General features: G+C 47.8%; 1 protein-coding gene across 3 annotated transcripts in view; it reads right to left on the reverse strand.

The window, feature by feature from the left end:
- The window catches only part of MYOM3 (myomesin 3), a 184,388-nt gene that overhangs the window by 71,429 nt on the left and 97,759 nt on the right, over window positions 1-15,200 (reverse strand). For all 3 annotated transcript variants that reach the window (XM_073665800.1, XM_073665795.1, XM_073665788.1), the window contains 2 exons: window positions 7,284-7,372; window positions 1,137-1,181 (listed from right to left, as the gene is read on the reverse strand). In XM_073665800.1, the coding sequence (XP_073521901.1) occupies window positions 1,137-1,181; window positions 7,284-7,372 (134 nt within the window). The remainder of the gene's footprint in view (window positions 1-1,136; window positions 1,182-7,283; window positions 7,373-15,200) is intronic.

Below are 15,200 nucleotides of genomic sequence, written 5' to 3' on the forward strand. Positions count from 1 at the left end.
AGGTTCTAGCAAATTTCCACGCTGACAGACCTTCATGTCTTAGAACAATGTTGGACTGTCATTTTCCTTTTCTTAGTTGAGTAATTCTTGCCATATTCTGGTTTAGGACAATTGTGGAATAATAATTAGCACTGTATGGAACTGAGTATCAACACTGCCTCTACAAAACTTTTCTTACAGGTCATTCCAGGTAGGTAATTCTAAAAGTAAACTCCTGACAAAGGAAAACTTTTCATTTGAAGACATTTCAGGTGGCTACCTAATGAAGCAGCTTGAGAGGATGCCAAAGAGTGTGTAAAGTTGTCATCAGAGTAAAAGGGGGGCACTCTAAGAAGTCTAAGGTTTAACATGAACAAATCAAGCAAGACATGTCAGTTGAAGCAAACTACGGCTTGCCTACTTTGGACACATGATACGAAGAGAGCAATCAATGGAGATGGACATCATGGTCGGAAGAATAGAAGGAACAAGGCGAAGAGGAGGACCAGAAACCCGATGGCTTGATACTAACAAGATAACAGCGGAGAAGACTCTGGTGGACCTAACTAGGCTTGTACAAGATCGATCTTCCTTCAAGTCGCCATGGCTCAAGATCGAGCCAAAGGCCGATAAATAAATAAGATTTAACACATGTTCTGTTTTATTTTTAATCCTTGTTTCAGCATGTGATTCTTCATGTTTTCGCTGCCTTCAGTATAAATCTACAATGTGTGCATTTCAATAAGAAAAAGGAAAACCATTTCATAAACAGCTGTATATATAGTATAATATTATAATATTAAACTGTTGTTTTTCCATCTAAGAAATGAATGATATACAGCTGGGCTATCTCATTGATCTAACTCTAATTGTGCAGTTCCTCGGTTATTCAACTTAGACATTTATGAATTTATTAACAACTGGGTGTTACTATTCCTCATGGGTGTGTCCCGCCACAGTCTAACACTTTCAGCACTGACTGGACTGTGTGAGGTGGGAGTAAGTATGGTAACACCATCATTCATTTCTTGGAGGAGTAACAGAGGAATGGCTCAATACAGAGTTACAAGATTTCATATTTTTAATGGTGAACCCAATTATTCCCTAAAAAAGACAAGTATTGGAAGCTGACAGGTTTTCTTTGGAAGTTTCCTTACCAGGATAAGAAACGGAATCCCAGCCGGACTTTAATCCTAGGTATTCTGGAAAAAATAAGTATACTTGGTTTAGAGTCTAATTTCAAAGTAAAAATTCATTTTTTTTCAAAGTTCTTGATAAAAAATATAGGGCACTAGCTACCAATTGTCAGTTATGTAGTACGGTACGTCAGGTCATAAAGCAAGCATTTACAGAATGCAATAATATGGAGACATTTCTATAGTGGACAGTCTAAGAGGTAATTAAAAAATCAACAAAAAAATATAATAAAAATATATTATTGCAAATATATAAAGGCAATATCTAGATATCTAGACAGTTTTTTTTTATTTTGATTGATTTTGAGATGAATGACAATCAATATAATTTTGTATAAATGAGATATGAATGTGCATCTGGTAAAATGTAACTTAAAATATGCTTTTACACCAAACTGCAATTAAAGGCCAAAGAAGCATAGGGTCTGAATGCATTTTAAGCCCAGATATCACTGGAAGTGCGCTTGAATAAACAGTGCAAAAAGGTCACATTTCTGAACTGTGTACTTGAAGGTTCATCAATGTTACACAGGGTGTATGCAAGATTCTTGAGTGTAAAGCCCCCGTCACACTAAGTGAGATTGCTAGCGAGATCGCTGCTGAGTCACAAGTTTTGTGACGCAACAGCGACCTCAGCAGCGATCTCGCTACGTTTGACACTTAGCAGCGACCAGGCCCCTGCTGAGATCGCTGGTCGTGTCGGAATGGTCTGGACATTTCTTTGATCGTTGCGGCCCCGCTGGGTAGCATGCATCGGTGTGTTTGACACCTTACCAACGACCTTGTTGACGACTCAGACACAGAAACACACAGGCGTGCATCGTTATACAGATCGTTACGGGTCGCCGCATCGTTGCTGCGTCGCTGGGAAGATCTGCCTGTTTGACATCTCACCAGCGACCACATAGAGACGCAGCAACGATCCCTGAAGGTCGTATCATTGTCGGGATCACTGTAATGTCACTTAGTGTGACGGGGCCTTAAGGTAATATATATAGATAAGTGTGTTAGAGATCTGTATAGTGCACCCATAGTACAATGTATGCATGCATACATGAAAAAAGCTGACTGATTTTCATATTTTTGAGTTTTCATCAGTGTTTGGTCTGTAAACAGGTTACTGGGATGTACGCAGACAAGGACAAGGCAGTAGTAACCAACTTAACTAAGGGTAATTTTGAAGAAAAAAATTTTTTTCAAATACAGGATATTAAGAGTCTACAATATTAGAATAGATGACAATAAACACACAATAAGACTTGCAGCAGGAATCCTCTACTTTATCTTGCTTTTTCTAAGTAGCTGCGATGTACACTACGATAAGAACGCCACTAAAATGGTTCTCCAACACGATTTACTTAAGTTACAAATGCTAACGGAGGTCCCCGTTCTTTCCTGCTAGGCCGAAAGTCTTTCTAACAAAAGTAATGCTCTATGTGCCGTCCTCACACTGGCCGGCCTCCGTCCCGTCTGCTGCACAGCTCCAGACCAAACCCTCTACCATACATCAGGGTTGGAAGTAATTGATCGGTTCACTCACACCTCCAAACTACCCAAGTGAACATCCATGGGCAGCATGGTGGTTAAGTGGTTAGCACTGCAGCCTTGCAGCACTGGGGTCCTGGGTTCAAATCCCACCAAGGACAACATCTGCAAAGAGTTTGTATGCTCTACCTGTGTTTGCATGGGTTTCCTCCGAGTTCTCTGGTTTCCTCCCACACTCCAAAGACATACTAGGGAATGAAGATTGTGAACCCCAATGGGGACAGCGATAATAATGTATGTAAAGCGCTGCAGAATATGTTAGCGCTATATAAAAATAAAGATTATTATTATCCACTTTCAGATTGGGGTCCGCACCCGGTCTTCGGTGCTTTACCTGCGATGATCATCTATCGGCCAAGACGGGTGAGGGTTGGGTCTCGGATCTTTACTGGTGTAGTATGGTTCACGGGTCTTGACTGATGATGGGCTAGGTCTCAGGTCTTGACTGGCGTAGTCTGGTTCACAGGTCTTGACAGGCAATGTCTGTGCCCTGCTCACTGGCTCACGACACCCCACTGGTTTAGGCCTCCAAGCATGTACAAGTGACTCTGCCCCAGCATCCCTCTCAGCACATGTCATGCTGGTTTCACTTATTGGTGACAATTCTCTTCCTGCCTTTTCACTCCAGCTTTTTATATCAGGTAGCTGCTTCACAGATATCACCTGACCCAGTGTTCTTTTTAGACCTGTCCTTCCTGCAACACTTCCCCCATCCTCTGGGGTTCCGTTTGAACAGTAGGTGGCAGTCTCCAGTCACAAATTCCGCACAGCACTGGGGAATTTCACATTCCACGGCACACCCCCTTACCGGTCCATTTGTCCATTTTTACCATAAGTGTTTCATCAATTTTTTTTAGATTTTTATCAAAAAACAGACTGCCTTAGAATGCAACAACAGAGTGCTGTCTGAGTTTTTCACTGACCCATAGACTTGCATTGGTGAGTTTGATAAAAAAAAAAAGGACATCTGTGTTTTTATTTATTTATTTGCTGCAACTCGGTCAGCAAAAAGTACAGACATGTGACAAGTCACTTAGATTATAAAGGGTATGTGTTCTATCCATAAAAACACCAAAGAACACGTACGTAAAATATGGGCATCTGAATGAGGCCTTAAAATGAGGTACAGAGTAAGGACTATGTGGATTTTAAAGAAATGGTCTGGAAGAAAAAGTAGTCAGTTCTGCAGGAATAAAACTGCCAGGACAGCATGTAAGGGTTTTTATATTCTGTTTGTGTGACTGGATTTGGTCTCTTCATGCTTTTCCTTATTTTCTGTTTTAGAAGGGATCTTTCTCCACCTTTCTGTCTGCCATAAACATCCCTTACTAGCTGAGTCTGTAGTGTCAGAGGGGAGGAAATGTGTGAGGGTGTAAGAGGTTGAAAATGATCAGCCACCAGAGGCAAGTTGGGCAGGGGCGCAGAGGGGCATATGTCCCCTGGGCCGCTCCCACAACAGCTGTGCAGGGCCGCCTGCTTCTTCTTATGCGGGGCTGGCACTGCGCCTTCAATCCTGTTTGTGTACCTGCCCGGTTGTATCAAAGCTAGCAGACACGACTTTGTTCGCGGCCGTGTCTGCTAAAGTGATGTCACGCAGTGCGCCCTGCACTGCTGCTTCCCTCTGGAGAGTAGCTTTACGGGAGACAAGCCAGGGAAAGGTGAGTGACATGGGCAGCTTCCCAATTTAAAAATACCCCTAGTGTGTCTGTGTGCAAATATTATTGTGTATATCTACAGTGGTGGCCAAAAGTATTGGCACCCCTGCAATTCTGTCAGATAATACTCAGTTTCTTCCTGAAAATGATTGCAATCACAAATTCTTTGGTATTATTATCTTCATTTAATTTGTCTTCAATGAAAAAACACAAAAAGAATTGTCCTAAAGCCAAATTGGATATAATTCCACACCAAACCTAAAAAAGGGGGTGGACAAAAGTATTGGCACTGTTTGAAAAATCATGTGATGCTTCTCTAATTCATGTAAATAACAGCACCTGTAACTTACCTGTGGCACCTAACAGGTGTTGGCAATAACTAAATCTCACTTGCAGCCAGTTAACATGGATTAAAGTTGACTCAACCTCTGTCCTGTGTCCTTGTGTGTACCACATTGAGCATGGAGAAAAGAAAGAAGACCAAAGAACTGTCTGAGGACTTGAGAAACCAAATTGTGAGGAAGCATGAGCAATCTCAAGGCTACAAGTCCATCTCCAAAGACCTGAATGTTCCTGTGTCTTCCGTGCGCAGTGTCATCAAGAAGTTTAAAGCCCATGGCACTGTGGCTAACCTCCCTAGATGTGGATGGAAAAGAAAAATTGACGAGAGATTTCAACGCAAGATTGTGTGGATGGTGGATAAAGAACCTCGACTAACATCCAAACAAGTTCAAGCTGCCCTGCAGTTCGAGGGTACAACAGTGTCAACCCGTACTATCTGTCGGCGTCTGAATGAAAAGGGACTGTATGGTAGGATACCCAGGAAGACCCCACTTCTTACCCCGAGACATAAAAAAGCCAGGCTGGAGTTTGCCAAAACTTACCTGAGAAAGCCTAAAACGTTTTGGAAGAATGTTCTCTGGTCAGATGAGACAAAAGTAGAGCTTTTTGGGAAAAAGCATCAACATAGAGTGTACAGGAAAAAAAAAGAGGCATTCAAAGAAAAGAACACGGTCCCTACAGTCAAACATGGCGGAGGTTCCCTGATGTTTTGGGGTTGCTTTGCTGCCTCTGGCACTGGTCTGCTTGACCGTGTGCGTGGCATTATGAAGTCTGAAGACTACGAACAAATTTTGCAGCATAATGTAGGGCCCAGTGTGAGAAAGCTTGGTCTCCCTCAGAGGTCATGGGTCATCCAGCAGGACAATGACCCAAAACACACTTCCAAAAGCACTATAAAATGGTTTGAGAGAAAGCACTGGAGACTTCTAAGGTGGCCAGCAATGAGTCCAGACCTGAATCCCATAGAACACCTGTGGAGAGATCGCTAAATGGCAGTTTGGAGAAGGCACCCTTCAAATATCAGGGACCTGGAGCAGTTTGCCCAAGAAGAATGGTCTACAATTCCAGTAGAGCATTGTAAGAAACTCATTGATGGTTACCGGAAGCGGTTGTTCGCAGTTATTTTGGCTAAAGGTTGTGCAACCAAGTATTAGGCTGAGGGCGCCAATACTTTTGTCTGGCCCATTTTTGGAGTTTTGTGTGAAATGATCAGTGATTTGATTTTCGCTTCATTCTCTTTTGTGTTTTTTCCTTGCAAGCAAATTAAATGAAGATAATAAGACCAAAGAATTTGTGATTGCAATCATTTTCAGGAAGAAACTGAGTATTATCTGACAGAATTGCAGGGGTGCCAATACTTTTGGCCACCACTGTATGTATGTCTGTGATATGTTTGTTTAGATGTATTTTTGTGTATGTCTTCAAATATATACAAAAACATAGGAATAATGAGGTTCAGGAACACAAATTTAGGGTTATTTTCACCTCTGACCACGAATGGACCAACATGAGGGCCATCCTCAGTAAGCATTGGTCCATTTTGAGCACTGAGCCCTCCCTCAGGCGATGGTGATGAGCCTTCAATGACCTTAAGAAGATCAAAGAACTTGAAAGATCTTATAGTTAAAAGTTATTATGTACCAGCCAAAACAAATTTCTTCTGACCCTGCCGACCGGTCGTGGAATGTTTCCCCTTGGCCGCTGTCTTGCCTGTTTCAATGTCCTGTGCTTCAAAACTTTCGATACTTCGAATGGTAAAAGACAATTTTGTATCGAACAGTCGCAGTACTAATGTAATCTATTATGCTACATGCCGCTGCCAACTTATATACGTGGGCCTCACATCTAGGGAACTTAGAGTGAGGGTCCGTGAGCATGTGCGGGACATTGGTATGGCTAGGACAGCGGTCGATCCCTCCCAATTATAAATGATTCCCCGGGATTTCAGGACTCTCCATGACTGTGACCCCAAGTCACTCATGATAAGAGGCATTGAGATGATAAATATGGGCATCAGGGGTGGTAATATTAGGAAACTCCTGGCCCAACAGGAGGCTAAATGGATTGTTACTCTTAATACCATGGATCCCAGTGGTTTGAATGAGTCTCTTAGTTTCTCTTCCTTTTTGTAAACAGTGACTTCCTTATCAACTTTTTCTTAATCAGATCAACTCATTATTTAAGAGGTCTCTGGTGTGACCCCTCCGTAGCTTTTCCATTTTTAACAATTGGGTTTTATGTATTTTTCGTTTTTTTGTGTTTTCTAATTACACAAAAAAAATATTTAGAATGTACAACTGATGTACATTCTAAATATACTGTACATCCTTATTCATGTGATAAGTGTTACATATTTACCACACATCTTCATCCTCTGTCGAAGTTTGTAGCAATTTTTCATTGTATGACCCATGTATTTAACTTCTCTTGATATTCAGTTAAGATTAAATATTTCTATATAAAATTTTGTCTTCATTACTGGACTCAGGATCATTTTTTTTGCTTTAATTTTATTTCATTTTTTAAATAGTAGAAAATGTAATTAATGATATTTAAAATGACTTACGCTTAACAAGCACATTGGCAAAGGAGGTTGCCTGCCCAAAACTATTAGTAGCCACAACACTATAGTCAGCAGAATCTTCCATGGAACATCTGTTTAGAACAAAATAAAAACACAATCAAAGGTGTAATATGGCACAATTATTTCTAATTAAAATGTTACTAATTCATGGAATAGGGCATCGACACATCGATATCTGATTATGAGGGGTCCAAGTCTCCGGTCAATAGATGTTCAATGAGTGCAGCAAACCCTTGCTGGTTTACTTGGCACAGCACTGTACATTTGGTTGCGACTAAGCCTGGTCAGTGGCTCAAGTTAATGGGACTGAGCTGCAGTACCAGGAACAGTCACTGCCAAATGTACAGTTCTGTGCCAAATAATGAAGGGGATATAGCACTTGCTGGAGTGATGCCCCAAATGTACAGTGCTCTACCTGGTAAACAATGAAGGAGATCGAGCCATGATGGAGTGATGTCCCAAACAGTGGCGTAACTAGAGTCCGATGGGCCCTGGTGCAAGATATGGACCAAGCCCCCCCATCTTGGTATATATATATATACACTGCTCAAAAAAATAAAGGGAACACTCAAATAACACATCCTAGATCTGAATGAATGAAATATTTGTGGCGCCCCTGAGGGTTCGACCGCCACAGGGATGCTGCACTTCTCTAATGGAGTGTAGTGTTCCTCCTCTGAGGTAAGAACAGTGTGATGGTCAGGATCCTTCCTTCACATCCAACACCACACTTCTCCCACCAGAGGGGGCTTGAATGCACTAGGTGCTGCCCTCCTGGTGGCAGGGAGACTGGGGAACCAAGAGATAGGGGAACCAATTAGTGGGTGAGGGTGGAGGACTCACATTTTAGTGACACTTAATATTTTCATATTTAATACTCAGCCATCTTGGTTCATGTTTTTTTGGCTGTCATTTTATTGTGATCTTCATCACTGAATGTGGATCCTGTGTGGACCTGCAGTGGAGGGAGACACGGCCCTCGTACCCTGGCTTTGGGTCGAGAGGCAGGTTGCAGATAATGAGTGTTTCAACCCGGTCAAGGACCATGACCAAGAAGGCCCGGAGCTTGAGAGTGTAGCTCCACCGCAAATGGATCCCGGGAGGATGCAGACGGAGCGGTGTACGCCACCTGTCCTCGCTGTTCTGATCTATTCAGAGGGATTCCGGCTGCAAAAGGGGTACCGGCCCCCGACACCCGACCTTGCTACTCTACGTCCTGGTCAGGGAAGCCCGGTTAGGCCCTGAGGATCCCACCGGGTAACGGAAGGAGCGGAGCTACCACCCACGCCCTTTTTCTGAGAGGAGTTCAGAGGGAGACCTGGCCTATTTACACACACACAGACAGGAAAGGACTTGGTCTGAAGTCTAGGAACACTCTGGTGCAGTGTCCTGATCTAACACTGGACTTACTCGGAGGTTGTCGGACCCCCGTATCTGGTGACCGCAGAACTCCGAGTGGAGCAGGGAGTCGCCTTCCTACTGCCATCTCTTATGTGAGTAAAGCCTTGGAAGTTCACCCCTATGGCCTCCCGACTTTTTATTCTGCACTACACTGCGCTACGCAGTACCAGACTTCCTGGACTACTACCCCCTCCGTCCTGTCCCTCTGCCCTGAGGCCTTGCTCCGCCTGTGGGGAGTAGTAACATCTACGGCCGCTATACCACCATTCCTCAGCGGACTGCAGCGGCGCTGGTGGCCCTTCACCAGGTGCCACAGGTGGCATAGTCGTAATCAGCTACTCAACCCGGATAAGCCCATACTATCCTTTTTAAATTGTGACGGCCCTGAGCACGGAGCGGGTCTGGGTCACGGCTGCACCCCATCTCTCAATCACTAGGACCCGACTCCGAGTCCCCCATCTCCCAGGGTAAACAACAGGGGCTTCCGAGAAGAGGCGTCACATATTCTCATTGAATACTTTGTTCTGTACAAAGTTGAATGTGCTGACAACAAAATCACACAAAAATCATCAATGGAAATCAAATTTATTAACCAATGGAGGCCTGGATTTGGAGTCACCCCCAAAATTAAAGTGGAAAAACACACTACAGGCTGATCCAACTTTGATGTAATGTCCTTAAAACAAGTCAAAATGAGGCTCAGTATTGCGTGTGGCCTCCATGTGACTGTATGACCTCCCTACAATGCCTGGGCATGCTCCTGATGAGGTTGCAGATGGTCTCCTGTGGGATCTCCTCCCAGACCTGGACTAAAGCATCCGCCAACTCCTGGACAGTCTGTGGTGCAACGTGACATTGGTGGATGGAGCAATACATGATATCCCAGATGTGCTCAATCGGATTCAGGTCTGGGGAATGGGCGGGCCAGTCCATAGCTTCAATGTCTTCATCTTGCAGGAACTGCTGACACACTCCAGCCACATGAGGTCTGGCATTGTCCTGCATTAGGAGGAACCCAGGGCCAACCGCACCAGCATATGGTCTCACAAGGGGTCTGAGGATCTCATCTCGGTACCTAATGGCAGTCAGGCTACCTCTGGCGAGCACATGGAGGGCTGTGCGGCCCTCCAAAGAAATGCCATCCCACACCATTACTGACCCACTGCCAAACCGGTCATGCTGAAGGATGTTGCAGGCAGCAGATCGCTCTCCATGGCGTCTCCAGACTCTGTCACGTCTGTCACGTGCTCAGTGTGAACCTGCTTTCATCTGTGAAGAGCATAGGTCGCCAGTGGCGACTTTGCCAATCCAGGTGTTCTGTGACAAATGCCAAGCGTCCTGCACGGTGTTGGGCTGTGAGCACAACCCCCATCTGTGGAAGTCGGGCCCTCATACCACCCTCATGGAGTCGGTTTCTAACCGTTTGTTCAGACACATGCACATTTGTGGCCTGCTGGAGGTCATTTTGCAGGGCTCTGGTAGTGCTCCTCCTGTTCCTCCTTGCACAAAGGCGGAGGTAGCGGTCCTGCTGCTGGGTTGTTGCCCTCCTACAGCCCCCTCCACGTCTCCTGGTGTACTGGTCTGTCTCCTGGTAGCGCCTCCAGCCTCTGGACACTATGCTGACAGACACAGCAAACCTTCTTGCCACAGCTCACATTGATGTGCCATCCTGGATGAGCTGCACTATCTGAGCAACGTCTGTGCGTTGTAGAGTCCGTCTCATGCTACCACGAGTGTGAAAGCACAACCAACATTCAAAAGTGACCAAAACATCAGCCAGAAAGCATTGGTACTGAGATGTGGTCTGTGGTCCCCTCCTGCAGAACCATTCCTTTTACGAGGGTGTCTTGATAATTGCCAATAATTTCCATCTATTGTCTATTCCATTTGCACAACAGCATGTGAAATTGATTGTCAATCAGTGTTGCTTCCTAAGTGGACAGTTTGATTTCACAGAAGTTTGATTTACTTGGAGTTATATTCTGTTGTTTAAGTGTTCCCTTTATTTTTTGAGCAGTGTATATATATCCGCCAACCTGGCATATATAACCCCCATCCTGGTATATATATCCCCCATCCTGGTATATATCCCTTATCCTGGACCCCATCGTGATATATATCCCCCTTTCTGGCATATATATATCCCACATCCTGGTATATATGTCCCTTATCCTGGGCCCCATCCTGGTGTAGCGCCGGCGTCCCTGCCCTCTGCTAGGCAGGGACGCTGTTCCCCTCACCTCTCTGCTCCGTGCCCGGCGTCCTCCTCCCGCTCTGCTGGCAGCGCGCGCTCCTTTCCGGCCACTGTGCTTAGGGCGCGCGCGCTCTCCCTCCCTCTTAAAGAGGCCGCGCGCGCCGTCCTAAGGAGTCCCCGGCCAATGGCCGGAGGACTTCACCATATATAAGGCACCTCCTCCAAAATGGAGGTGCCCGAGCAATGTTGTTGCACTGTTCACTACTCTGCTTCAGCCCTCAGGTCCCGTTGCCAGTTACCTGCCAGATACCTGCCAGATTCCTGCCAGCTTGCTGTCTTATTCCTGCCTGATATTCTGCTACCTGCCTGCTAGCCTGAGGTCCGACGGTCTGCCTTACAACTCCTGTCAGTCTGTCTAAGGACCAGCTTGCCCGCTCACCTGGGAGCGCACATCAGCTACCTGCCTGCTTGCCTGAGGTCCGACGGTCTGCCTTCCAACTCCTGTCAGTCTGTCTATGGACCAGCTTGCCTGCTCACCTGGGAGCGCACATCTGCTACCTGCCTGCTAGCCTACCTGGAGGCTCCGCCGTCACGTGCTGTGACCACCTGCCTGTCCAGTGACTCCTGCCCGCTCACCTGGGAGCGCTCATCTGCTGCCTGTCTGCTAGCCTACCTGGAGGCTCTGCCGTCACGTGCTGTGACCACCCGCCTGTCCAGAGACTTCTGCCCGCTCACCTGGGAGCGCTCATCTGCCGCCTGTCTGTTGGTCTTCCAGGAGGCTCCGCCGTCACATGCTGTGACCACCCGTTTATCCAGAGACTCTCGCCTGCTCACCTGGGAGCTCACGTCTACCATCAGCCGCCACAGGTCGTAACAACCCTTTACCCAGAGACTGCCCCGGTCATTTGCCGTGACCATCTGCCCGTTCATCCAGAGACTGCCCCGGTCACTTGCCGTGACCTCCTGCCCATTCTTCCAGAGACTGTCCCGGTCACCTGCTGTGACTGCCTGCCTGGTCGCCACCCGCTCCCTTACAAGGACCGCCCCCTTGTATAGTAGCTCAGAGGTTCCGCCTCCCAGACCCGTTACAGTTTGCTCGGGCCATGGAACCCGGTGGCACCCAAGCTCCCTCTCTCTCGGACCTGTGTCATGAACTGTCCCTTCAGAGGTCCCAACAGGAGTCCATCCTGGGTCACCTGCGGAATGTCAATTCTCGCCTGGACACTCTGACTGCTCCGCCAGCAACCTCCGCCAGTGCCATGACTCGCAATCCGGCAGCTCCGCTGCCCACTAATACCATGGTATCCTACCCCGGACCCCGGCTTTCTGCACCTCCTCGCTTCGGAGGCGACTCCGCCCAGGCTCGGGGCTTCATAAATCAGTGCACCCTGCACTTTGAACTCCTGTCCCACCAGTTTAACTCCGACCGGGCCAAAATTGCCTTCATCATGTCCCATCTCACCGGGGAGGCCCTGGCCTGGCTAAATCCTCTATGGGAGAGAGGAGACCCCCTGGTGTCCGACTTGCCTGCCTTTCTCACGGCTTTCCGGAAAGTCTTCGACGAACCCGGACGGAAGACCTCATCCGCATCATCACTGCTACGCCTCCGTCAGGGAAGTCTCACCGTGGGCCAATATGCCATACGGTTCCGTACCCTTGCCTCGGAGCTGGCCTGGGATAACGACGCTCTGGTATCCGTCTTCTGGGAGGGTCTGTCCGGCCGTATTAAAGATGAACTTGCCGGTCGGGACATTCCTACCACTCTCGATGACCTAATAACTCTTGCCACCCGGATTGACCTACGGTTCCAGGAGCGTGCCAAAGAGGTCACCCGTGAGAGGAGGTTTCCACGTCTAGCTCCTACTTTTCAGAAACCCGTCACTCCCTCCGTCTCTCCCCAGGTACACTCTCCTGAGCCTATGCAGGTCGACCAGACCAAGATGGTCAAAACCCGTCAGGACTTACGCGCTGCCTTGGGGAGCTGCTTCTACTGTGGCAGTAAGGAGCACCGGATCCGTGCCTGCCCGGAGAGGTCGGGAAACGCCTGTGTCTAGGTTCGCTCAGAGAGGTCGACCTAGACAAGAATAAATCCTCTCCATCTCTGCTGCTGTCAGTCTCAATCGTCTGCGGGGAGAACCGTTATTTCGAACTAGCCCAACTTGACTCTGGAGCAGCCGGGAATCTTATTTCACAGTCCCTGGTAGAGAAATACCGCTTCCCCACCAAACCTCTGGCTGTACCCTTGTCTGTTGCTGCTGTGGATGGGGGTCTCTTACCACGCCCCATCCAACTCATCACCGAATCCATTACTCTGCAGGTGGGAATGCTGCATTCTGAGAGTATCTCCTTTCATGTTCTGCCTGGACTCTCTCACGCCCTCTTGCTAGGTCTACCTTGGCTCCAGAGACATGCACCCGTGCTTGACTGGCAGACCGGAGAAGTCCTTCGCTGGGGACAGGACTGCCATGAGACCTGTCTGGTTCCCGTCCATCCCGTCCGTCCTTCTCCTACCCCAGCTAATCTACCTGGACTTCCGATTCCTTATTGGTCTTATGCTGATGTCTTTAATAAAAAGGAGGCAGAGACACTACCCCCTCATAGACCATACGACTGCCCTATCGACCTGTTACCCGGTACTACTCCTCCCCGTGGGCGTATTTATCCATTATCCGCTGCTGAGACCCGGTCGATGTCCGAATATATTAAGGAGAATCTGGCCAGGGGATTCATCCGGAAATCTACCTCCCTGGCGGGAGCAGGCTTCTTTTTCGTCAAAAAGAAGGACGGCTCTCTCCGTCCCTGTATAGACTATAGAGGCCTTAACCAGATCACGGTGAAGAATAAGTACCCCCTTCCGCTCATTCCGGAGTTATTTGATCGTCTGAGGGGGGCTAGAATCTTCACCAAACTGGACCTCCGTGGGGCGTACAACCTGGTTCGTATCCGTCAGGGGGATGAATGGAAGACGGCATTCAACACCCGGGACGGCCATTATGAATATCTGGTAATGCCTTTTGGTCTCTGTAACGCTCCTGCCGTCTTTCAAGAGTTGGTCAATGACATCTTCCGGGACCTTCTCTACTCCTGCGTAGTGGTGTACCTGGACGACATCTTGGTCTTCTCTCCGGATCTCCAGACTCACCGGAGGGACGTTCGTCAGGTCCTGCTCAGGCTCAAGCAGAATCACCTCTTCGCTAAATACGAGAAGTGCCTCTTTGAGCAGACCTCGCTTCCGTTTTTGGGCTACATTATTTCTCAGACCGGCCTACGAATGGATCCAGAGAAACTGTCTGCCATCGAGAAATGGCCTCGACCGGAGGGGTTGAAGGCCATTCAGCGGTTCCTGGGCTTCGCCAACTACTACCGCCTCTTCATACCACACTTCTCTTCCCGGACTGCCCCAATTTCCGCGCTCACCCGTAAGGGTACTAATCCCAAAGAGTGGCCGCCCGAAGCAGAGGAGGCCTTTCTTTCCTTAAAACAGGCCTTCTCTTCCGCCCCGGTGCTGCATCGCCCGGACGGCAACAAGCAGTTCTTCCTGGAAGTTGACGCCTCCTCCTCTGGAGCCGGAGCGGTACTTACTCAAAAATCATCTTCCGGGAGGATGGTAACTTGCGGCTTTTTCTCTAAACTCTTCTCCTCCTCAGAGCGCAATTATTCCATAGGAGACCGAGAGTTATTGGCCATCAAACTAGCATTGGAGGAGTGGCGTTACCTGCTCGAGGGGGCTCTTCACCCGGTAATAATTTACACTGACCACAAGAACTTGGCTTACCTCCAGCATGCCCAGAGACTTAACCCGCGCCAAGCCCGGTGGTCCTTGTTTTTTGCTCGCTTTGATTTTGTTCTTCATTTTCGCCCGGCTGACAAAAACGTCAAAGCGGACGCCTTGTCTCGATCCTTTCTGGTGTCTGATCTCGAGGAAGATCCGAAACACATCATCGATCCCGCCAGAGTAATGCAGGTGGCTCCCGTGAGTCTAAATCGTCTCCCTCCCGGAAAGACGTTCGTATCAGTACCTGATCGGGAGAAGATCCTTCACTGGGGTCACTCGTCTAAACTGGCTGGCCACGCCGGTCAGAAAAAGACCCTCCAGCTTATTACCCGGCACTACTGGTGGCCTACCCTGCACAAGGACGTAATAGACTTTGTTTCTGCCTGTGTGTCCTGCGCCCGCAACAAGGTTCCGAGACATCTGCCAGCCGGTCGCCTCCTTCCGCTTTCTGTACCTGCTGCCCCCTGGCAGCATATAGCAATGGACTTTATAACTGACCTCCCAGTCTCTGCCGGTTGTACGGTCATTT

Source organism: Phyllobates terribilis, unplaced genomic scaffold (genome assembly GCF_046119375.1).
Source record: "Phyllobates terribilis strain yellow unplaced genomic scaffold, ASM4611937v1 Scaffold_2__4_contigs__length_985480577, whole genome shotgun sequence".
Classification (NCBI taxonomy): Eukaryota; Metazoa; Chordata; class Amphibia; order Anura; family Dendrobatidae; genus Phyllobates; species Phyllobates terribilis.